Source organism: Pezoporus occidentalis, unplaced genomic scaffold, assembly GCF_034315485.1.
Source record: "Pezoporus occidentalis ecotype Australia unplaced genomic scaffold, CSIRO_AGI_Poc_V1 ctg120, whole genome shotgun sequence".
Taxonomy (NCBI): domain Eukaryota; kingdom Metazoa; phylum Chordata; class Aves; order Psittaciformes; family Psittacidae; genus Pezoporus; species Pezoporus occidentalis.
The window spans coordinates 2,154,835-2,179,594 of record NW_026912995.1 but is presented as its reverse complement, the minus strand read 5'-3'; the positions used below and the strand labels follow the sequence as shown (position 1 = coordinate 2,179,594).

Genomic DNA, 24,760 nt, shown 5'->3' with positions numbered 1-24,760 from the left:
GGTGGACTGCCCGGCCTGGCGGCGCTTGGAGCGGAGGTCCGGAGGCCGTCGGTGCAGGCGGGACGCTGATGGGGAAATGGCTTCCTCCCCCAAAAGGCGCTTTGAGAACACACAAAGTGAGAGCAAAAATACTAGGCAGCTCCCCGAACTCACGATCCCAGTGGAGTAATAGGCAAGAAGGTAACGCTAAGGCCGTGAGGGACGCCTTGTCGTGTCCCATCGGTTTCCTCAATACCGCATGCGTGCTGCAAGCATTTCCGCGCTGAGCTGTCAAAACTGCAGCGGTGAACAGCACAGAACTATATAATTCAGGGCCATCACACACACACATGTGTAAGGAGCTCCTCAGGACCATGCTATGGAGTTTTTTCCAGGCCCGTTTTATATTTCACCATAACTAATTCCTTAGAGCAGTTTTCCTGCCGGCAGTTTGCTCCCTTGCCCTAGTCCCAGTGCTCCTCTGATCGCCATTCTGCTACCTGCATTTCTCAGATCCCCATCCTTCACCAGCTTCTAACTTTGCCACCATTCCTGGTAGAAAGCACTTGGGGGTGCTGATTGACAGTGCAGAACATGAGCCAGCTTGTGCCCAGGCAGCCAAGAAGGCCAACAGGCCTGTATCAGCAATAGTGTGGCCAGCAGGGCCAGGGAAGAGATCATCGCCCTGTTCTGGGCACTGGTGAGGCTACACCTCAAATCCTGTGTTCAGTTCTGGGCCTCTCACTACAAGAGGGACATTGAGGTGCTGGAGTGGGTCCAGAGAGGGACAGCAAAGCTGGTGAAGGGCCTGGAGCACAAGTGTGATGATGAATGGCTGAGAGACCTGGGCGTGTTTAGTCTGGAGAAGAGGATGCTTAGGGGGGACCTTATCGCTCTCTACAACTGCCTGACAGAAGGATGGAGAGAGATGGGGGTCAGTCTCTTCTCCCAGTTAACAAGTGATAGAACAAGAGGTAATGGCTTCAAGCTGCATCAGGAGAGGTTTAGATTAGCTATTAGGAAAAATCTCTTCACCAAGAGGGTGCTCAGGCATTGGAACAGGCTGCCCAAGGCAGTCGTGGAATCACCAATTCCTGAAGCATTCACAAATGGTGTAGATGAGGCCCTCAGTGACATGGTTTAGTGGTGGTCTTGGCAGTGCTGGGGTAAAGGTTGGACTTGATGACGTTAAAGGTCTTTTCCAGCGGAGCTCATCCTATGACTCTAAACCCGTCAGGATACGTCCGTTTATCAGCGTCCGGAGCACCGCAGCTGACCGCAGGCGGGGCAGGATACCTGCTGGAGCGGGGTCTGAGGGCGTGACCTCACCGCTCCTACTGCGCATGCGTGCTGCTCGCGCTCCCGGCGGCACCGAGGGCGGGGTGCGATGGCGGCTGCCGTAGGGTTTGCATCCGCTCCGGCCTCTCCCGCCGTGAGCGAGCTTTGCCAGAACACGCGGGACATTTTCCTGGAGGCTTCTCGGCTGCTCCTCACCTACGCGGACAACATCCTCCGGTGAGCGAAGCATGGCGGCGGGAGCCCTGGTTCGGGCTCAGCCTGCGGGCCCGTTGCCGCAGGGTGACTGGGCGGCCCGGTCGGGGCCCGCCGTAGGACAGACGTCCGGCTCCTGACCGCGACGGTCGGGGCCGTGCCGGGGTGCTCGAGGGCTCTGCGGGCATCGCGGTGGGCCGAGCGCTTTGACTGGGCGGTGTTAAGTAACCAGAGTCCCCTTGTCAGCTGGGTGGTTCCTCTCTGGTTGCTACTGCAGCTCCGTAAGGAACTTGACATTAAGTACTCCTAGGTAGTAAGTTATTTATGGGCTTGTAGGCAGACCGTCTCAAAGATGAGCCGTGTGATTCAGTTTTATTATGGGATATTGAAGTTAAAAAATATCTAGCATCTCTTCATCATTATTTAGAAATAAGACTACTGTTCACGTGAGTGTGTTGTTTTGGATTTGCATTTCCTAATTTGTTGCTGCTTGGTTTGTTTTGAGGGCTTGTTTTTTTGTTGTTATTTTTTTTTTCATTAAATATAAACCCCTGCATTGGCCCTCATTCTACAAACATTGAAGCACCCAAAACATAGTGGATGTATAAATAATGCTAAAATAGTAACTTGAGTTTTCTGTTGCCTTTCTCATCTGACTCTGTAAGATTGGTATCAAGAGTTAATTATAGCTGAATTTTTGCAAGGTGGCTCTGTAGGGTATACATACATACCAGCATGTATGATTGACCTTGATGTTCAAGCAGCTCAAGATGCAGGAGCAACCCCCTCCCTGTATATTTGTGGTTTATCAGTCACTTTCAAAAACTGCTGTGTGACAGAGAATGGTGGGTCCTGGACTGACTCCTTTTAAAGAAAGAGATGAGAGAAGAATGTTTAGAACAGTTGAAAAAGGGAAATGGAGCTGAAAGCCCTTCAAGAAGTAAAAAGACTGCAACAGTTTCACCTGTCATGGACCTGAAATGATCCAGCATCGTGCTAATGAGTTCAATAAGTTCAATAATTCTGCTAGGTGGAATGGGGTGTAAAGTTGTCTCTAAGTGTCACTTCAGACTAAGTCCTGCTGGCTAGGGCTAGAAAACATGTATTTATGAACTTAATTTGCAAACTAAAATTTAGAACCAGTCTGTAACTGAGTTGAATGAAGAAGGACATGAATTAAGTCAAAGTAGGTTTCATATTCTGCCTGCGTGGTGGGACTGAAACTTAACTTTGAAAAAATCTGTTATTGCTGACTAATGCTGCTTAGTGCAGTTGCCCAGCTTGTAAATGTTTGCTTAATTTGCAAATGTAATTAAAACTTTCCATTTCTTAAGGAATCCTTATGAAGAAAAATACAGGTTAATTCGAATTGGAAATCCAGCATTTTCCACGAGGCTGTTGCCTGTCAGAGGAGCAGTTGAATGTTTATTTGAGATGGGATTTCAAGAGGTGAGTATAATTTGGTGATTTCTGGTGTCTTCATCAGTTTACACACTAAAATTTAAAATTGGATTTTTTTTTTTCTGCCCTCCCAATTGCAAGGCACTAGATTTTAAGTGAATTGCTGTTTTCTTTCATTCCTTGTTTGCAAATATCTGCAGTTAACCAACAGAAAATTTAGGTGAGACTACTTGAGAAATCTGATGGAGCTAGAGCTAACCTGATCTGTGATGATCATAGAATAGTTAGGGTTGGAAAGGACCTTAAGATCATCTAATTTTCTAGTACAGTTCAGGTGCACTACTAGTTTGCTTAATTGTCAGATACATATCCATGCTGGCACCAAGGAAATGGTGGGAAACAGGGTGAAAACCCCTTCTCTTGGTAGCAGCCCACTATTAGGTGAGCATCAGACTGCACCATCAGACAGCAGTTTCCATATTGTAAACCTGTGTGTGGAAACTGTTATTTGGAAGAGGGGGGAGGTGAAGTCCTGCTCTTCTGCTGCTTGCTCCTACCATTAGCAGGGCTTGTATAGCCCTATAGTGAGTTAGATAAGGGAAACTGATATGATTAAAAATTAATCCCCCAAACAGGAGAAGAAATGTTTTTTTCAGCAAATTCACAATGCAGCTGCACAAGTACTAGTGTTGTCATGACAGCAGTGGAGGGCAGTAGCCTGTTGAAGTTGTGAGAAGGTGGGACTTCTAGCTGTTTAAAACATTTATGAAACTGCATGTTAAAATAGTCTTGAGTGAATCTCGATTCTGTTGCAGTCAAAAAGATGTATTTTGAAGATTGCTTTGTGTCCTGAAATGGTCCCTGTCTTGATAGAGCTTAACCTGCCAGTTTGTTAAGCTAGAAGCAGCCTTTGTAATTACAGGAGAGCTGAGGTGAAAACCCAACTCTTGTTTAATGGTGCAAAGCTTAAGCAAGAGCTTTGCTTTAATTTATCCATTTGATGCCATGCTTCTTTATTGGTATATACAGCATGTTATTTAGGGCCAGCTGTCATGAGACATCCCCCTTCTCTTTGGGTGAAGTTAATCAGTGTAGTTGTCCTAATTAAAAAAAAAAAAGTATGCTAAAGTAAATGGTGACTACAGAGAGGTAAATGGTCTGTGGATTTATTCTCATGGTGGTGCTCAGGAGATGACTTTTAACAGTGTGCATTAGCCAAGAGATAGTCAGTGTAGTTAGTGAAGTGCTCAAGCCACAGTAACAGTCATTCTGAACATATTCTAAAGTGCTATTCTCCCTTCTGTCAGCTCTTTAGGACCATGTTGGCTTAATCTTCTGGTTATCATGTCAATTGAGGGTGGAGCTCACAAACTCATATTCAGCTGTGATAACTAAAGTTGTTTCTTCTTTTGTGTCTGCTTGGTAATTAAAAATTAGTGTTCTGCTGGATTGATAAAATCAGTTTAGGTTTGTGGTGATTCTAAAAGCATTAAAATGAAGCACTGCATCTGCAGTGATAGGCGACCTAAAGTAAATGTGGATAAATAAATTAGTGTAATAAATAGAAGTGCTGCAGTGCAAGAAACTGAAACTCTTAAAGTGTGAATGATTCAGGATTTTCATGTTTTTAGCAAACTATTTCTTCATGTTAAGTCAGAAGAGTTCAAGGTCACTTTGGTCAGCGTAGTCTAGTGGAAGGCGTCCCTGCTCATGGTAAGGGGGACTGGAATTAAATGACCTCTATGGTCCCTTCCAACCCAAATCATTCTATGGTGTGTGTCACAATTAGTAATCTTTTGTTACGATACCAGTAATCATGTTACAATCAAATATAGGAACCCAGAAATCAAGCTGCTTACCTGTCACTAACATTTCCTATCTGAAAACTCGTAAAACCTAGAAGATTATATACAGAGATATATTCTCTTCTTCAGTATAGAAGAGAATTCCCAGCAGATGCTATTCTAGAAGCTTCTTCCCCCAACACTGGCTGTCTTCCTTTGTTGCCTTGCATTTCACTGCTGCACACTGAGAACTGAGCATTTGTTGTTCATTTTTGTTGCTGCTTTCTCTGCCAAGCCATAATTGGGTTGCCTGTGTGTGGCTGTACAAAATAAGTTACTAACAAAAGCATGTTGTTCCAAGCCTTTTTTCTCTAGACTGACTGTAGGTTCTTGATCTAATAGCTTCTGCTGTAAGGGACCTAATCTGAAGGCTGAATTCTGCCAAGCTAACTTCCAGTAAGTGATACAGTTGTTAGCTGTAGATAGGAATCACTGACTAGCTTAGACCTGCATTAACTGCTAAATTAATTTGTCTAAATTTCAGGAAGAAACTCATCTGGTTTTCCCTAAGGAAGCTTCAATTGAACAGCTACGTAAAATCAGAGACTTAATTGCTGGAGAGAGGAGTAGCAGACTGAATGAGTCAAATCAAATCCATAGATCAGGATCCTCTGAAACTGTAGCCAGCACTCGGACAGTTGCACATCAGCCTTCAAGACCTGCTGAGTCTGTTCTTGCCCCTGCCTATCAGCAGCCAGAAGCATCACTTGTGCAGTCTCTTGAAATGGTAACTATAACCTGAAAACTTTGTGGGCCCACTAATTCTGAGTATAAAGATTGCTGGAGAGTTAACAGAACAGGTTACTTGGAGAGGCTGTGTAGTCTCCAAATGTGGGTGCTTTCAGGACCTGACTGGATAAAGCCCAGAATAACTTGGTCTGACATTGTAGCTAACCCGGCTTTGAGTAGGAGGTTGGACTAGAGGAATTTTGTTATTTTTTTTCGAGTGTTTTCTTTGGTTTCCATGCAGCTTCAATGTGAAACATGCCATAAATAGAATATTAACAAAGATTTTATTGAAGGTGTCTATAAGTGTTTTATTCATCAGGGTGTCAAGGAAAAACAGCTGATTTGTATTGAAAGGGAACATCAAGGTGGGGGGAACAAAGAGAGGGGTGGGAAGCTAAGGCAAGGGCTGTATACCGTGTTTGGTTTTTGAGATCCAGCAGAAGAACATGAGCGCAACCATAATGTTTGATTGTTAGCATCTCAGTTCATGCGTTATGACCTCTGTGTGTAGCCTGTGAGGAGGCTTTTCTTTTTTTGCGCATGCAGTTGCTGTGAGAGATGGGAATTTAGCCAGACAAGGGCATATCTACAGTTATTTAGGCTGTATTACCCTTGTCCAAGAGGTTGAGATAAAGTTTCTTATCAAGACAGAGAAGCAGAGTCGTTTCGTCTGTTGTTACGTGGCCTGGTGGGCCACTCTTTATACCTCATACAATTTTGAAAAATTGCTATGCCTTTAGATAGAATGTTTGAAGGATGCTGTGGTTTAACTTTCTAAAGAGTTCCCCCCCCCCCCGAACCAGTGTCACTTTAATTTTTCAAAAGGTTATTTCTCACACGTCCTTAAACAGTTTGTCTCATTTAAATTGCATTATCAGTATATTCTTGGATCCTGAAATATGACATACTATTTCTTCCCAGTACATACCCCAAGATCAGTGGAAGAGAAATGGAAAAGCATAGATTGAAGTGGTGGCTTTTAGGGAGAGAGCACTCGGTGACCATCGTCACCCATAATGTCCTTTGGAAAAGGAGCTATTGGAGGCACTTGGATATTGAGCCATGTGTTAGCATGCTAGTAGTTGCCTCTAAAATATACTGACTGGGTGTATTTGAATTTGTTTGAAGTCTTGGTGGTTTGGTTTTCTTTTTGTCTGCATCTTGGTTTTTACTCTTTCAGCCATGTCCGCGGTAGCGGTTGGAAGTGATGATGAAACTAATTTAGAGTGACTTGCTGCAGTACTGGAAGCTTTAAAGCTGTGAAAGTTGCACTGATCTTGCAATGAGAAAATGTTGCGGATTTCAAGTTGACACAATGTATTCTGAGGTTAATCCTTCTTAGCTACTTGTAACTACTTGACTCGCCCTAACCATCAGAGTTGTGGATACCTTACTTTTCAACTCTTATTTTATCATGTTTCATGAGATTCAACATGGGTGGTAGGGCTTAGAGAAAGGCAAGCTCTGTCTGGTCATTATACTGGTGGATAGATTCTGATCCCTTCCTGGATAGAGTAGTGATTAGAGGAGGAAAAAGGTATCCAAACTTAGATTTGCAGTGAGGTTTACCACACTAGATGTTTGCATAAACCTTTACTGGCATAGGTGGCTTCCATTAAGCCAGTTAAGCACTACTGTAACATGGATGGTGTTTGCCAGTGGGAAAATCTGCGTAGTCGTTTCTGATGTGCTGAGCAATATCTCTGAATGTTCTTTCAGGAAGCTGACAGAACATGAAGATCTGTAAGCCATTGCCAGTCCCTAACTTCCCTTGTTTCTGTTCTTCCAACTTGCATTAAAGTGAACCTAAATGCAATTTGGTTTATGATGTTAAGCCAGTTACCTACAGCTGATGAGCTCCAGGAAGAGTAAAACCAGTTCTCTTGTTAGCAGTTGCGAAAAGTAAAGACTGGCCCTGTAGTACTGTCCAGCATCGAAATGATCACTCCTAATTTAGATGCTCCTTTGAAAGAAGGCTCTTGAAGAGTTCTCATATATGTGTTATGTTGCATTTGTTGCTAGCATCTCAAGAAAGCGTGGGATTTTGATGGAAAAAAGATAGTAGTTAAGAAGGCTAAAGACTGAAACATGATCTAGCAGTAGAGATAAGGTAATTTAGCAGTGCCACGGGCTGACCCCCAAAATATGTCAGACTTAATTTTAAAATACCATTTCACTTTGTGTTGTCCCCCTTTAAGTGAGAGTAAACAGTTTGCTTGGGTACTAACTCCAATATTATGAACTTTAGCTATTTATTTTAGTAGATACCTTATTGGGTGCATCATGTAGTTGCCACTAAGTGACACTTGGGATAACTGCTTGAAGAAGCCTAGTTCTTGTATTTGATTTCTAGTGAAATACGCTGTTCAGTGTGTGGTCATGGGGCTATCCAAATCTGTATCAGAGTTGATCTGTGAGGGAAGGAAGTAGAAATAGATGAGCGGCATTAATCAGTAGTAGAGTTCTATGAACTGGCACTGCAGTGTTCAGTAAATATGATGAATTACAGGTTCTTTTGTGGGTTTCGGGTAAAAGGTGTCAAAAATAAATGGGAGAATAATTAATAAAATTACTATTAATTAATTTAAAAAAAAAAAAAAAAACAAAACCTTTGCCATCAGAGGTAAACCAGTTTTCTTCCTGAATCATCAGGGCTTTTTTTTCCCCTTAGGACACAATTCAGAATAGTCAAAGATGACAAGGCTGGCTTTACAGTTTGTGTTGTTGGTGTCTGTAATTTGTATTGACATCTTTACAAATATTTTTCCTATAAAGAAATATATAATGTAACTGAGGATAGCATTATGACTTGGACTAAGAGTTCTTCTGGCTTAAGATGGAAGTTCAAAAATCATCTTGTGACTGAAAATCCTTTTTCAGGCTGCAAATATCTTGAAAACACTTCAAACAAAATTCGAGCATCTTGTATTGATGTATGAGAATCCCTCTATTCAGCAGAAAGCACTAGCTTCAATTCCCCTTCAGCAATTGAAAAGAAAGGCTCAGAAAAAGCTAGCGCAAGCTACAAGACTGGACAAAGGTAATGCTACAAAGTTATAATGTATATGAAATTTAAAATATTCTTTCAAAAATCTGGATGATGCATATATCTACTATGCTTTAGGTGTATGGATTTGGTCATATGTCTGGAGGTTCCAAATGCTGTCACTAAATCAGAATTGTGTTCTTTATAATTTTAAAATTTTCTACTCTTATTAATTTTTACTTAATTTTTGTCATCCATCCTTTATTGCTTGTACATAAAGATGTTGAACCCTTAATTTTGGAATTAGTTAACGGTGCCGGGGAAACAAATGAGGTGAGCATGTACTGTCGTATTCTTTGCATCTGGAGTGAAATAGTTCATACAATAGAAGGGGAGCTTCTTATTTGAGCAGTCATTTTTCTGAGACTGTTACAGTGCAATTTGCTGTATGTACAATTCCAAATTGAGATAAAACTTCAAAACACTGCTTATCTTTTAAAAGTGATATTACCTGTGAGATTTTGCATGAGACTTTTCCAAGACAAAACCTGATACAAATAGTTGTCTGTCTTGCTAATGCTTAAATGAATAGGAGCTAAAAGTGAATATCTGTCGCTCTAGTGGCTAAACCTTACATTTTCTTCGTAAGTGCAAATTTGTTTTGAATGTACAAAGTATCAGTTAAAAGTGACATTTCTATTTTCAAGTAACAGTTTGGTTTCAGTAATGTAGTGAATTTTTACTTGTATGAAATAAATATATATTTAAAAATCCCCAACACTATTCCAAGACCATATTTACACCAAAAAATCCTTTAATGGTGAGTCTTTTCATAGAAGACTCCATTTGAAGTAATTCTGCTAAATTGATGGGAGTGCTTTTGATTTACAAGCCAAAAATAAGCTATGCTCTATTGTGGACATTTAAATACTGTTGTGCACATTATTTAGAAAGAGGAAGGAAGGAGGAGGATGGTGTTTCCAGGTGCTTCTTCGCAAGCCATCAAACTGATCTATTCAAAATAGCTTCCAGACCTTAATTTAGATACAGATAAAGGGGAAGGGATGGAACTCCACTCTTTTGTATTGTGACAATTTGGAACCACTTTTAAAGACCTTTCTAGAAAGTCTTTTGTGAATGGACTGTATATGAGATGTATGAGTAATTGGCCCTTTCAGCTTCTTTGACTTACCTGTACTGCTGTAGTAAGACTCTCACCTGTGGGAATAACTGCTTAGTGCTAGGTGGCATTTGCTTTTAGGACTTCCCTTACAATGCATAATAGGCATTTTTGGATTATAGAGACTGTGCCAGGAAGATTATTGTCATCTGATCAGAAGCACAAATTTGTTTTACCTGTTTCCTTTTACCACTTTCCATTAGAAAGATGGATTGTGCTGTCAAATACAGCTGTGTGTCCCAGGCAGCATTTTCTGTTCAAATAAATTCCATTTGACATTCTGTGCAATGTTTTCATGAAGGATTTATTTTGCAAACCAAGAGAAGAATGTTCATATGATAGCAGTCATATTTTCATAGATAGGTTCTGATTTGAATGTTATCCAAGAAGATTATATAGCCTGTGCTTGAAATCTTCTTACTCAATTTTTAGCAGGAGGTTTAAATAATTAATTTTGTAAGCAATAACAACCTGAGTGTTCCAGTACAAATGTTTTTTAATGTGTAATAAATAAAAATGGAACTTTTACTGCAATTAAATCTCAGGTGTTCTTGCTTTGATTAATAGATGATCTTTTCTCATGCACTTTGTGGTCTTGGCAATATGTGTTTAATAGAGTTCAGGCCCTCAGAGTCTTTTGTACCGAAGACTACTTTAGCTTCTGAGGAAGAGCTTAAATAAGTGAAACACGCATCTTACCTCATCTGTCTTTGCCATCCTGAAAAAAGGAGCTAGTGCACAAATTTTGTGCATGTTGTTTCAATTTCCTTTAAACAGCATTTTTATAAATTCTTTTTTGTATATTCATATTTATTAGTCAGACCTGTCTGCACTGTGACTAAGAAGCAAACTGTAGTACATAAAATAACTAGGTATAAATATCTATGATTGCAGTCTGACCTAGATAATGGAGTTAATAGGAGGACTTATTTGAATGTTTATGAATCTAAGAAGGAAGAGTATCTGGACATTGGAGCAGATTATACATTTAAAGACTCTAAGGAATTAGAAGGATCTCTTTTGGGAGACTGGATTTTTAAATTTTAAGTATGTTAATATGTTATTAAATCTGTTAATTAGGTAAAGTGGAGTTATTTCCAGGTGGTGGAATAGTGACAGTGTGTGAGTAGATTCTAACACTGTTGTGAACACAGGAAAATGGGTCAGAAGAGTTTAGTGTGGTGAAGTTGGCTAGAGTAGAAAAATAAATGCAACCTGTTCTAGCTGGGGTAAGATGACAAAGGTCTTTATTTGCTAACTTCATTAACAAACACAACCTGTAGAACATACCATGTGAACAGTAATTAAACTGTGTTTCTGCAAGGTTTGTTCATAATTACACCTGGCTGTCTAGACTGCTGCCAGTGTCTGGTTCTTTGGGATTATGAAATCAAAGTGATTGTTATTTCTAGTTTAATAGCCAAGAATAGGAAAAGAATATTTAGAAGAAGAAAGCTGTGGAAGACTGGGAGCATGAGGAACTTCAGTAGGCTTCAATGTGTGTCTAGCTTGTTTTTTTCTGAGCAATTTCTTACTCTCAGTCTAGCTTTGGTGTGAACAATTTTTTGTTCTTCATAGAGTTTGATGTTACTCAGTTTTGAGAATTTAGACTTTTTTTGTGTGTGTGTCAATCCTTAGGTAACATATGAAGCTTTTTTTATAATGAGACTTTAAAATATAATAAAGGCCTAGAGATGGTGATTTATGTAGATACTGGAAAGTTCAACCAAATTATATTCCCCTAACTGTGTGTTGTGTAAACTTTACAGGTGCACATGTGAATGAAGAGGATTTCTTACTGTTGGAGCTCTTGGACTGGTTTAAGAATAACTTTTTTCACTGGGTAAATAATCTTCCCTGCAGCAGGTGTGGTGGGCAGACAGAGCCTAAAAGTGACTATCTGTTGCCTGTTGACGATGAACTAAGGTGGAATGCCAGTAGAGTGGAAAATCATTACTGCAGCCAGTGTCAGTTGTGTAATAGATTCCCAAGGTGAGTGTACAAAGGTTTGCTTTGTCTTTTTTTTTTTTTCTTGTCTTTCAGGAAATGGCTTTTCATTTGTGTGTTTTGTAAACAAGTAGTAAGTTGTTGATTGAAAGATCAGAGAAGCCATTTGAAGTAACATAATAGGATGGTAGATGAACCAGCAATTGCATTGTAAGATTAGAGTTTTTAAAAACTATACATTGCTTTCTTTTACGTGGCCTTGTTCTGAATACTTCTGATTTTCTTCTTTTTTGCTAATTCGATCATGTACATCTTCTAAATAAAATGCATTAATATTGACATAATATGTAGGTAGGGTTTTGTTATTTCAGCAAAAACTTTTACTTCTGTGGAAATCGTACAGGATAATGCACATCTGCACATCTTACACTGAGTCTGTAGCATACACATTCTTTTATGCTTTTGCTAGCTATCAAAAGGACCAGCATGCAAGTCTTAAGTCAGTTTTGAAAACTGAAAACCCAGATTCATTTCAGTGTTGCCAGAAACATGTGATGGAGTCATGTGAGTCAAACTAGAAATAGCATTCTGCTCACACTGGTTTTGTGCAATACAGCAATCATTTCTGTTTTCTTTTGTGGACTGAATGGCACTGAAATCTGTTTAAATAATCACAAATAAGGGCAGGTCATGATGTAAAGATTTGGGAAGGTGAAATGTATTTTCAGTTATTCTGGTTTGGTTTTCTCCTGTAGGTACAACCACCCTGAAAAACTTCTGGAAACCAGATGTGGACGCTGTGGCGAGTGGGCTAACTGTTTTACACTATGTTGCAGAGCTGCAGGGTTTGAAGCTAGATATGTCTGGGACTGTACAGGTATCGGTATTCTAGAGCATTTAATTGTTAATAAAAACCTATGCAAAATGAGGTTATGTATTTTATGGTTCTCAGATTATATTAAGCCATCAGGCAGCATATAGAGTTATGAGCTGCCATTCAGCTAACAAAGACAATATAAATTCAATTTCCTGTCCTGCCTGATGAGATTGAAATACAGTTCTGCAAGTAAGATTAGATGATTGACTTCAGAATAATGCAATCTTTAGTTAAACCTAAGAGACTATGATCCTTAGAGAAAGTTCTGATAACTTTAATTCTGAATGTAGATGAACAGAAAACATGTTATTTCACCTGTTTCTTCATTTACTAAATCAGGAAAAGTTAAAATATTCTACAGTATTAGAAGGGAGGACCTGTCCTTACAATTTGTTGTTTATTCCTGGCCCTTGTTATATAGATCATGTGTGGACTGAAGTATATTCTTCAGTTCAGAAAAGATGGCTTCACTGTGATCCCTGTGAAAATGTCTGTGATAAGCCTCTTCTCTATGAAACTGGGTGGGGAAAGAAGCTTTCCTACATATTTGCATTCTCCAAAGATGAGGTAAGAGTAATGATATCAATAATAAACAGGCTTGCCCTGAAGCAAAGGTGTGATGTATTCTATCTTAGTGTGATTTCCAGAATTATTACAGAAAAACATACTTTGATTAGCTGGCCTCTTTAAATGAAGCAAGATACATGAGAATTTTTAGTTGCTTTATTTTCTTCTTCAACTTGTGCTTGAGGTTGTTGATGTCACCTGGAGATACAGCTGTAAACACGAAGAAGTACTTTCTAGAAGGACAGCCCTCAGTGAAGCTACGCTACGTGAAACAATTAATGCACTGAATAGAACGGTATGTTGCTTTTCTTAAATGGGTTTCTTTAAGTGAAACCTAATCCTCTCTTCAGAATGCAAAGTCCTCGAACAAAGAAATATATTTGGTAACCTCAGAGGAATGCCTGCATTGTGGAATATAAAATGCTGATAACTATACAGACCTCATTTTACACTGAATACCTGAGAATCAGTCACAGTGCTGAACTTCTGTGAAATAAGATAAAGAACAGTATGTAAGAGGATTATCGTATCTTTTATATAGTCAAATGTGTGTGTATATGTAAAATATATACGGTGTTTATATATTTTTTATTGATGTCTTTAGAGTAGACTTGTGCATCAGCACATGCTGTAGGTAAACTACAACTGCTTTGTAACTATGTGGACTCCTTGAGGGCAACTGAGCATATTCCACATCAGTAATGCTTTAACTTGAAAGCGATAGTATATATAGAAACGTAGGCCTACTTTGTTTTTCCATGACTTCTTAGAAGGTCTAGGAAGCAGGAGAAATGATTCACAGGCTGCTTCGAAGACTTTCAAGAAGCATTGATTCAATCAGCAGAGCTTTGGCCTAGAGCCTCATATGCTGTTTTGGGGACATTAGGCATGAATACATGAAGCCATTTGCACCAGCATGTCATAGTCACAGAACTCAAGTGCATACAGCACCTCTCTACTAAGCTTTTCTACTCCCTGCTTGAGACAGCATGAACTTTTCTTCACTTGAAATACTAGAAAACTACAAAACCTTGAGCCACCTGTGAAGTTCCATTTTTGTCCCACTTCCTTTCAGGGCTAATTCCTGTGCAAACTTTAGTTCCAGTGGTAGCATACAGCTGATGGCTTAATAAAAGGATTATGCCTTCTTTAGAGGCCTGCTGGCCTGAGGGTTACAGCCTAACAGTAAGGGTGTAAAAAACTGAGCCTGCCTCATCTTTGAGGCCAGAGCTTGAAATTTTATCAATAGTGAAGTATCAGAGTCACAGCAGAGTGGAGCTCTAAGAAGGCTGACCAGAGTAGCAAAACAAGGAGATAGAGGATCAGAAAGTCAAGTTAAAGAAAGCATGCGCCTTGTGCAGGGTTACAGAAATTTAATGCCATCCTTTTCAGGCATTCGTTGTACCCTTGCTGGCTACAAAACTGATCTCGGGGGCCTTTCTTCTGATCTGCTGGTGACACAAACCAGTCACCAGACTCTTCTCCACCAGGTGTCCATAGAGAAAGAACACTGAAAATATGGCACTAGTAAGCTGAAAAATAACTTTGACAATACAGGTGGAATCGGGAAAGTATATGCAACTAGTCGTGGGCTGGCTTGCCTGGCCTCCTTCTCACTTTGATATCACATCATCATGATATGTTTCACTTACAGGAGTTTGGAGAACTCCAGTAAAAAAGTACATTGCCATCTCCAACAGATGGTGCTGCATGTTGGTCTATTGGACTGTTTCTTACTTCCTTCCACCTGCTTTATAGGACTGTGCAGCTCCTGAGCTGACATGAGCACTTTTCAAACAGAGGACACGCATTCTGGTCATGTTTTAAATGAAAGCTTTATTAAAACCTGAGTACAGGAAAGAAAGCTATACATGTGCTTCCAAGGCACAGTTATATTTTTCCTGTCTTCCTTTCTCTACACATGGGAAATCTTAGCCTTTTCTTCTCTATGCTGCACACTTCCCCTATTGCTTTCCCATATTATTAAATCTGTCTTATGGTTTTATTAGAACACTTTTGTCAGCGTTTTTTAATGGTATCTTATTCTGAGGAACAACTTTCCCTTTCTACAAGCTGAGTGATACTCATATTCCCTTCTTGATACTCATTCCCTTCTCACGCACACTTCCTTTTGCACAGTAGCTGTTCAGAATGTTTAATTAATAAATTTAATCCCTGTAAATAACTGCTCTTACTCTTTTTTTCTTTTGTCGGTTATAGTTGGAATTGGATTTCAGGGGCTTAAAGGCAGTTTGCTGTGGGGTTAGCAAAAGAACAGTTTCCCCCCCTCCATCATTTGTCCTTGTCAAAGGGCCTTTCCTAAGATTCATACTAAGGTGACAATGCAGTGGGAATCAAGGGGCTTTTAAAAAGCTGCTGCTGATCTCCATGTTGTATTCAGCAGATTTTGCAGACAGTGGGGGGGGGTTGGGGGTAAGGCAGCTCACCACTAGAAGTATCAGGACATCTTATAGTGGATTTTCATCGCTCTGCTCAGTTGCAAGTCTGTATTTCAGCTAGTATGCTCTTTCCTTCACTGCAACCTATTCAGCAGATAACTGACACAGGCAAGGGCCTCCACTAACTTTCTTTTTTCCCATCATCTCCTAGAGACCTGCTTCATTCACACTAGGAGCCGTTTTTTCTGCATCAAAAATATTTTTTGATGCAGAGCTTCAACACTGCATCTTTTAAGCTCAATTATTCTAAGTTACAAATAAAAGAAGCACAAGAAGCACAGTATGCAGTATACATCATAATTTATAGTGCAATATTAGTGAAAATGGAATCTGAGGGATTATTCTTTCCTGCATAAAGAGCAATGGCGGTGGCCATTATTTCTCTGCAAGCCTGTCTGTTTAGTTGACAGGCAGAGACCACACACCAGTTCAAAGTATGTTGAAAAGAGGCAAAGGATCACAGAATCACAGAATCCTAAGGGTTGGAAGGGACCTCAAAAGATCATCTAGTCCAACCCTCCTGCAAGAGCAGGGTAACCTAGAGTACATCACACAGGAACTTGTCCAGGCGGGCCTTGAATATCTCCAATGCAGGAGACTCCACAACCCCCCTGGGCAATAATTTAATTTAATCTAGTCATTACACTATTTTACTTCTCAGAAATAGTGTGTTTTATTTGGGTCAGGCATTCTTAAATGGGTGTGTAACCTCTGCATTACGAACCATCTGATGTTATTCTATAGTACCATACAAATATTCTTCATCAACTTTGTATGGGCACTGTCCTATTCCAGTCCATTGTATGTTATCTCTGTAGAAAGGGTGGAGAGGACCCTGAACTTTCCACTGCTCTCATTGGAAATTGGATGGTGGGGCAGGGAAACAAATAACTTTTATTTGCTCCAGGCGCTATTTTTTTTTTTTGGTAGTGGTTGTGAATGGTTATAGTTGCAGCCAAGACAGCTCTTAAAAGGAAAACTAGTAATCTGGGTTAAATTGCAGCCATTTCGTGGTGGTTGATGTGAGATGAACCAGTATTGCTTGTGTAAAGGTTTAAAATTCAATTTCCTCAAATTATCTGTTGCTTACCCAGCAGTGAGTCTAGTTAAACCATGGGTTATCAATCTGCTTGAAAGCACGGAATTCTTCAGGATGCATCAATAGTGTAACTTGCATGTGATGCAGAACTAATTTTAAAGCTGCAGCTCACAATTCCTCTTCCTTCCTATTCCCTTTGCCTGCCAAAGGAAGGTGGGGCCTGAGCATGTATGTAGAGGGTAATACCTTAATAAAAAACAAAAGCAGGAAGTTTGAGCTATGGCAGTTGATAATGGCATTCTTGGAATCCATTTCAGTACATGGATGCTTTATGACAATGTCATTTGTAGGAAATGTAGTTACAGGTTTTCCCAGCACAGGCAGTGTTGATCTCTGTGGAGTGTGTTATGTGTTACATGCTGCTAGTATTTAATATGCCAGAGTCTACTGGGTGTGGGGGGATTACAAAAATTAGCATGCTTGTACACTTTATAGTTGAGGAACTTATTACCTTTTTCTATCATATGAAAGAGGCATGTTTTCTGAAGCAGCACTTTTGTGTTGAAGCGCTGTTCTTTAACAACTGGTTTCTTCAGATACTCTTACAACAGCTTGCAGAGTAAGGGCAACTAAGTCTCAGACTGCCATCACTCACTAATTTTGGTGTGATGACCCCTGATGCTGGGTTTCCCTATATCAAAGCGGCTCAGAGAAAATTGTAGATTAGCATTGTTACCTTAAGGGCAATATCAAACATCCATATCCATATCAGACTTCCTTTGAGCTGGAGTGAGATAAGTAGTACTGCATGTGGGCATCCAAAGTGCCCATGCAAGTGTTAAGATTCAGGAAGGCCTGGTATTCCATAAGGAATTGCTGGAGTCAGTGCTTGTCATCCAGCAACACAGAGGTGCATTACCCCCTTGCTATGTTATAACTGGTATTTGGCAGCTGGAATTTGTTCAGCTGGAGCTGTTTCTCATAACTTTTCTGTATCTGCTTTCCTGTATCCAGTTCCACACTGTTGCTTGCAAACCCTTCGAATACCTCTTTTCTGATCCCTAATAGAAAAACTTTCTGGGGTCAGGACTGCTTTTGGGATAATTGGAATACTTACTGGCCTGAAGTTTCAGTTCCTACTAGGCTGAGTGTGCATGCCTTGGGCAATCACCAAAGCAGGGGAAAAAAAAAAAAGATGATGTGTAATCATTTGTGTACTCAGTATTGAACCCACACAGAGTTGGAAAAACTACCCACAGTTCAATAAAAATGCTTCTGTATCAGCTGTGTATATTTGATGTGAAAATGATGGAGGCAAAACCCCAGCCTCTCAGAGAATTTTTTAAGTTGTGTACCAAAAAATGCCCGTAGTTTAATTCATGTGGGCAAAGAAAGCGTGTTATGTAATTCTTTCTCTTTTCCACTAACTTACCTGGAAGTGTAGGTGATACATTTTTCTCATGTTTCTGATACCTGCAAAAATATTAATGTCATAGGTTATGATGAAATCAGTCACTGTGAAATAACTGTTTCAGAGACCAACCGAATCATTTATTTGGGCTTAACCATGAAACCAAGACTGTTGCAAATCAAATCATTTCACCTTAGAGAAATTTGACTCTGAAATTATGCTTGCTTTCCCTTTCCCCTAAATAATATCAAGAGCAGCTGTGGTACAGAATGCATATGAATAGCTATGAAATATGCTGTGGAAGTGTTTTAACATCCAAGCAAATGTATTAAAAATATAGCACAAACCTTATTTTAAAAGAAAGCTATATTGTTAGTGTATGCAAGTTCACATGCAGTTATGACTGATTTATATTGGCACACGTAGTATAAGATTGTTTCCAAGATTAGTGTTTCTAACAGTCAGTCTCGACTCTAGATGTTAGTCTGTTTTTTCAGTTCTTCTTTTCCTTGTTGGTGTCACTCTAGAGCAGAATTACAAGTACCATTTTTCTGAATTTTTTACTTTGTTTCTTAAATGTATTTTCAGAGGCAACAGTCTTTGTCTGAAAATAGAAGAAGAGAGCTCTTGGAAAGAACAATTGTGGAGCTTGTTGAATTCATTTCTCCTAAAACGCCTAAACCCGGAGAATATGGTGGAAGGACATCAGGTTCAATGGCTTGGCGAGTAGCCAGAGGTGAAATTGGTCCAGAGGTATTTAACTTTTGCATTGGTGACTACCTCAGAGGTACATAACTAGAGGTTCTAGGACTGTGGTCTGCAGAAGAATATCACTACATGGTAGACAGCCTACAGATTTAGTTCAGACAGTGAAACTTGGAAAAACATTAGGTGCAAGTTTGATGTGAATGCAGTAGAGGTCCACAAGTAATTTTTGAGGATTGATGGTGGTCCATTAATTCTCAAGTTTCTACCTTCAGGTTTTTTAAGTCGATTTGTAAGCTGTCATATGCAAGCATCCTATATGATAGTCACAAATTACATTTGTTATTTATGATTGTACAAGTATACTCAATGTGAATTTTCTATTCCTGTTAATCTCTCAAATTTGCTATTTTTATGTTATTTTGTTAATAATTTACTTCTAAAAGTAATTGAATGAAAATTTTAAAAACAAAATCTCTGCTCCCCCCTGGAAAAGATTCAGGTCTAATGTAGGAAACTGGTTTAAAACTTCTGTTTGCAGAAATATTTTTGGCCATGACCTCTCTTAAAAATGACTAATTTTTCAGTTGGCAGCAAAACTGAATTGGGAAGCCAAGGCATGCTGTTTAAAAGTAACATATTCTTACTGAAATGTATTGGGGAATGACAGTGCTTGTGTTTTTTAATTTTTCAGAAAAGAAAAGAAGTAATTTTTATTCCCTCTGAAAAAGAGAAGACATCTAAACTCTTCCACCTCATCTACAATATAGTAGAAGATAGTTATACACGGGTTTCCAGTAATAATGAAAAAATAAGTGGCTGGGAAGCAGGTGTTTGGAAGGCAGAGTCTATCTGGAGAAAGGTTGAAACAGATTGGAAAATGGTAAGGATAACAATTATTAAAAATGTAAAATCTACCATAAAAGTATGATAACTCCAATAAATAGAAAACCCTTTTTGGTGTTTAGAATCAAAACCTTTCTTGGTGCCCATAGAATTCAGCTGATGTTAGTAAATGGTTAAGCTTCAGGTAAGATTGCTGGATCTTACCTGATGTAAATAAATTGAAATGAATCTAGCTAGTCTTTCAGAAAGGACAATCAAATTCCCTGCAGGTAGGTAAAATCCTTGCTAAAGCACTAAATTTAAAGAAATGGCTTCTTTCTTATGCCTTAGGGCAAATGCACAAATACTGTTTTCTTGAAAAGCAGTACTTCCCTCTAAAAAAGATTATTTTTTTTCTTTTGTTGTTTTGGAGAACAGCTTCATAGGGAATCATATCTCTTTGATACACAGCTGAAGGAAGAAATTCTCATACCTAAATATTACAGTTTCATCTGCAAGGCAAAATCCTGTCTGTTACCCGGATTATCATATACCCTGCCCAGACTCCTTCCAATCTGACAGGACATTGGGCAGCCAAATAGTCATATGCTCTAAATCCAAGAAGAGAACTGATGCCTGTAAGATGGGGAAGGGTCATTTACTCAGCAATCAACTTTTCCTGCAACAGCTATCAGCTGTGGAGCTGAGTGTTCCTGTCAGGAACTATAGCATGTTATTGGTTTGGTCCCCTATTGTTTTACTAGTCTGAAAGGTCTCTGGCCAAACATTCTTCTAGTTTAGTCAGTGGTTTGCTTCCCATTGATAAAAGTTGGAGTTGAGTATGTAATTGTTTTCTGAGGTTTACTGTACTGGGTTCTACATATAACTACCCTGCAAAATGCAGTGGGGGAATAGCTTGGATAGGTTATCTTACTTTAAAGTCAAGGAATAAGGAAGAAGACTAGAGACTAATACAAAAGATGTTACAACAAAGTAGGCTAATAGAAAAAGAGAAGTAAGAAAAACTCAGAATGAGGGACAACTGTTCTCTGTTTCCCTAGGATCTGCTGAAAATCTGGAAGCACATTATATCAGCAAGACTCCAGTGATCAGTTATGCTCATTTTTGCAACAAGCAGAAGTGTTTGCAGTAAGCCAGTTACTGTTGGTCTGCTCTTCCATTCAGCTCTACAAATCAGATAAAACAGGGAGGGTCCAATGCATGAGTCCAGACAAATCAACTTTGCCCTTGTTTTGTATTTGCCTTGCACCTCAGTCATTCTAGATAAAGAACGAGAGAGTGGCCTTGAGGAATTAGGAGCTACAGATCCAGGTATATCTCAGGCTCCTTGATAAGGCATATTAGTTCAACAGGAAGAGGGTCCTGCGTAATGTCTGTGTATGAATCTAAAATGACTTCTTGTTGGGGTTTGTTTGTATTATGAATGACAGCAGAGGGAAAGGTTGTTTGGGGTTTGTCTGTTCCTTTGTAACATCTCTAGTAAATGTGGAAGGTACTGATTTGGAATTTGATTTATCAGCTGTTCAAGAAACAAGCCAATATTATCATTGTGTTTTGTTTATAATTTAGTATGTGATGGATGAAAAGAAATTTAAATCTAAAAGCTGCTGTAAATGTGACTATAGCTATTAGCTCAGGAGTAACACAAAAAAAAATTAGTTATGTATTCTGTCTTTGCAATGTTGTTGATCAGTACAATTCAGATAGACGATTATCTTGGACAATCTGATGGTAGCCATCTCCATCGTATTTGTGTATTTTCTTGTGATTCAGTGTCACTTGACTTTATTACACAACTGAAACAGATATAAACCACAAATTTAATCAGATTACCCAGAGAGAATTTGGTGTTCAGGGCTCAAACAAGCAAACCACAGTAGATGATAATGAGAGTGTAAGAACCTACAGATCTGAAATGCATGGGTTTCTAAAAGCTTGTTTTCCATAAGAACTGCTCCAGTAGAAGAGAATTTTTCTTACCCTGAATTCAGACTTTTTTCAAATAATACTGGAAAAAGAGTAGCCAGGTGTGAAAGTTAGAGGACATCAAAAAGGCACAATAGGAAACTTTAGCTTCTGTTTCTCTGATTAAATGGTCTATAATGGAAGATGAGACAAGCTAGTGTTTCAGTTTTTATCCCTAAAAGCGTATATTTAGTGCACCTCAACCAAGTAATAATTAATGGAGTGTTCTAGCTTCTCTACTCAAATACAGCAGTTCAGTAGAAGCTAATCAAGAGGCTCTTGCTAGAATTAGTAAAGTACTTAAAAAATTTTGCTTGGACATCGGCACTTTCATGAGCATTAACATTATATTCACATGAAAGCAAGTTAAATTGTTGTATTTCCTCTTTGAAGGTGGTGTTCAGTGTAATACCCTCACACTTCTGTTTTTTTTTCAGCTTTCTATAGTGTGAGAATTATTATTTTAAAGCCTGGTGCTTCGTAATACTAAAATTCTGTTTTATCGTATGTCAGTGGCATTTCTGTATAAGGATGGGATATTTAGTAAAACACATTTCTGTGTTTTATTACCCTTTTACTCAGGGATGTTCTTCCCAGATTAAAGACCTGTCTAAGTCCATTCAGTATGGCATTAATCAGAAGCCTGGGCATGACAGAACTTTGAGTTTTCTTAATTAAGGATTCTGAAAGGATTGTGTCAATTTTGACTGCTTAATCTGTGATGTCTGTTGTCTTGGTTTACTGATAATAGTTGTTAGACTTGTAAGGACCGTCAGATGTTTATTACAAAATTCTTGTGAAGGGTTCATTGTAACTTTAATGAACGTTATCATGTGAACTTGACTGTTCAGCTAGGTGAAGCTTAGAACAGCATTGGGACTACCTTAAGTTATGCATATCACTAAAAGTTCACATAATGTAAGATATATATATATAGCTAGCATGTATGACTGGCTTTAAGCAAGGCTTGTCAAGTCCTAGGAGAAGCAGTGTGCAGCAAGCAGCCTCATCTGAAGAATCTAAAATATTGATTGCAGGTTTTTTTCATCAGCAATACTGATGAACCAAAACGAATAACCAAAGTGTGTGGGCTTGTGCATTTATATAAAAAACAGAAGTCTGTTGTTGGTCATTTTGTTGACTTTTGTTTGTTGTTATTTTTTAATAATAAGCTCAGGTGTTTTTGTGGCTTAAACTTTACCAAACATGTTGAAATAGGTCAATGTTTCCTAGTGAAGGACTCTAAGCATGTACAATTACCTAACTGTGGAGTAGATTTAAGGATTCAGAATGAGATTATGCACAAAATTGTGCTATGTACAGTTTTAAAGGTTCAGAGGCTTGATAGAGAATCCAAGTGTGTTATCTTAAGATTTTATGTCCTTATTACAACAATTAATTAGATGTGTGTTGGTCATCTTAACTTTTGACATGCTGACTATGTCTTCTTTCCATTTAGGTTTATTTAGCCCGCAAAGAGGGGTCATCCTCTGCTTCCATCAGCTGGAAGTTTGAGTGCAAGTCAGTCAATCTAAAAATAGATAACATTTCAGTGAGGACAAGCAGTCAGACATTTCAGAGTGGAAGAATAAAGTGGAGACTTTGCTCTCCAACAGCGGAAATTGAACTAATAGGAGGTAAGTGTGGAGTTTAAATAGTGAATTAGATCATTCAACGGAGGTGTTTAAATGGAGAGGGCAGTGCGCAAATGTAAAAATGAAATGCAAATGCATTTTGATTTTCCCAACTTCTTAGGAAGGTCAAGAAAATACAGTGTATTTAATGAAACCTGGTAAAAACCTCAGTTTTATTGATATACACAGCCCTGTCTGCAAAAGGGCATGGTTAGCAAGAACATAGTGGATACAAGATACTTGTGTGTTTTACTAGAAGGGATAGATGCTTATATATGTGAGGCATCTTCAGTCTTGACTAAGTCCTCTGAGCATAAGCATTAGACAAATAATAACTGAAAATTTGCAGTTGTGTTTTTTCCTGCCACTGACTGGCAGATGAATTTGAGTGGTTCCAACTGAGATCCTTGATCTTTCATTACAACTTGCCCTTTTTAACGTGTATTCTAGCATTTTATGCTGTCTGGAGCAGTGACTGACTGAATTACTTATCTTTTCCTCCAATAGATAAAAATCTTTGCTCCTACTCAGATTTTTCTGGTGCAACGGAAGTTACATTGGAAGCAGTTCTAGATGGAGGGAATGGTGAAGCTGCATGGCAACACACGCAGCTATTTAGAGAGAGCTTAACAGGAAGTGGAGAAAATTGCTTAGAGATGATTATAAAACTCAGTGACCTCTGAGAACCTGAAATGAAGAAATGCCCTTTGAATTCCTTGGAGTCCTTATACCATGGATACAACATACGAAGATTTGGTCGTCAGTTCTTGTTCATCCCGATGAACAGATATTTTCTGTTTCACTTTCACTGCTCCCATTTAACCAACTTGAAACTGCACTTGAAACTTCATTTAACCAACTTGAGTAGGTAAACATCACAATGAAAACCTCTTTGCTTTAAAACCAAACAGCAACAGAATTAAGGGATTGAACCATTAAATGCCTTTCCTTAAACTTTATAATGAAAAGGAAACATGTTTTTAGGAAACAAAACATGGTCAGAGAGCAATTGTAATTTATTTTAATTTGGAGATTTGGGATTGGTTTGCTGGGTATTTTTTAGTTTGAGGGGGGTTGTTTTTTCTTTTTAATATATAATCTCCTTGGAAAAAAAAATTTAATTCAATTTTCCAATTACAGCGGATGCTTGTTATGATTTTAAAATATTTTAATAATAGAAGACTTAAACATTTTAAAAGAAAAATATTACTTTGTGTAATAACCATAGGGGCTGAAATAAAGGTAAATTTGGGAGCAATCTTGAAATTGTCTTATACCTTATATACCTTTAATACTTATATAAGTATTAAAGTTGCATTTAATACCTAGAAATATTTGGAAGTATAGTGATATGCTAGGAAAATAAACTAATTTTGAAAGAAGTATTTATTATGTACCTAAAAATGTCATGGTCTGTGATATGAAATTGAGACTAAACCCATCAGAATTTCCTTCTATGAAAAATAGACTATTCATTATAAATACTTTTTAATGATAGAAATTCAGATCTGCCTACTTTTTAAGTTTTTTTTATTAAGCATGTAGGCTGAAATCACTTTTCAAGCTATTGTCTTGAGTTACTTTGAATATTCTTCCCAAATTTGATGTAACACTCTATGCAATTTTTCTGTTTGTTACTGCAGTGTTTAAATTTCTTTTCATTGAGTCTAATAAAAACTGCCACTCAGATGTCAAATGTA

At 38.7% G+C, this 24,760-nt stretch overlaps 1 protein-coding gene across 4 annotated transcripts; it reads left to right on the top strand.

Annotated features, from left to right (window-relative positions):
• Positions 1-160: 160 nt before the first annotated feature.
• Positions 161-24,760, top strand: NGLY1 (N-glycanase 1). 4 transcript variants are annotated; one of them, XM_062607221.1, is made up of 12 exons: positions 161-180; positions 2,805-2,919; positions 5,200-5,442; positions 8,325-8,484; positions 11,380-11,602; positions 12,313-12,434; positions 12,856-13,001; positions 13,186-13,296; positions 18,499-18,663; positions 19,310-19,498; positions 22,886-23,063; positions 23,568-24,760. In XM_062607221.1, exons 2-12 carry the CDS (start codon positions 2,905-2,907, stop codon positions 23,741-23,743), a joined length of 1,728 nt encoding a protein of 575 aa, XP_062463205.1. In that variant the 5' UTR covers positions 161-180; positions 2,805-2,904; the 3' UTR covers positions 23,744-24,760. The 4 variants fall into 4 exon arrangements, with proteins under 4 accessions (XP_062463205.1, XP_062463207.1, XP_062463204.1 ...); XM_062607220.1 differs by lacking the exon at positions 161-180 and adding an exon at positions 1,327-1,494; XM_062607222.1 differs by lacking the exons at positions 161-180; positions 5,200-5,442 and adding an exon at positions 1,327-1,494.

Excerpts from the sequence above, each read along its gene's own strand:
- NGLY1 (XM_062607220.1), top strand. The coding sequence starts at position 1,367 with ATGGCGGCTGCCGTAGGGTTTGCATCCGCTCCGGCCTCTCCCGCCGTG. Across the intron at positions 8,485-11,379 it reads AGCTACAAGACTGGACAAAG|GTGCACATGTGAATGAAGAG; the intron begins GTAATGCTACAA and ends TAAACTTTACAG. Across the intron at positions 13,002-13,185 it reads TTGCATTCTCCAAAGATGAG|GTTGTTGATGTCACCTGGAG; the intron begins GTAAGAGTAATG and ends CTTGTGCTTGAG.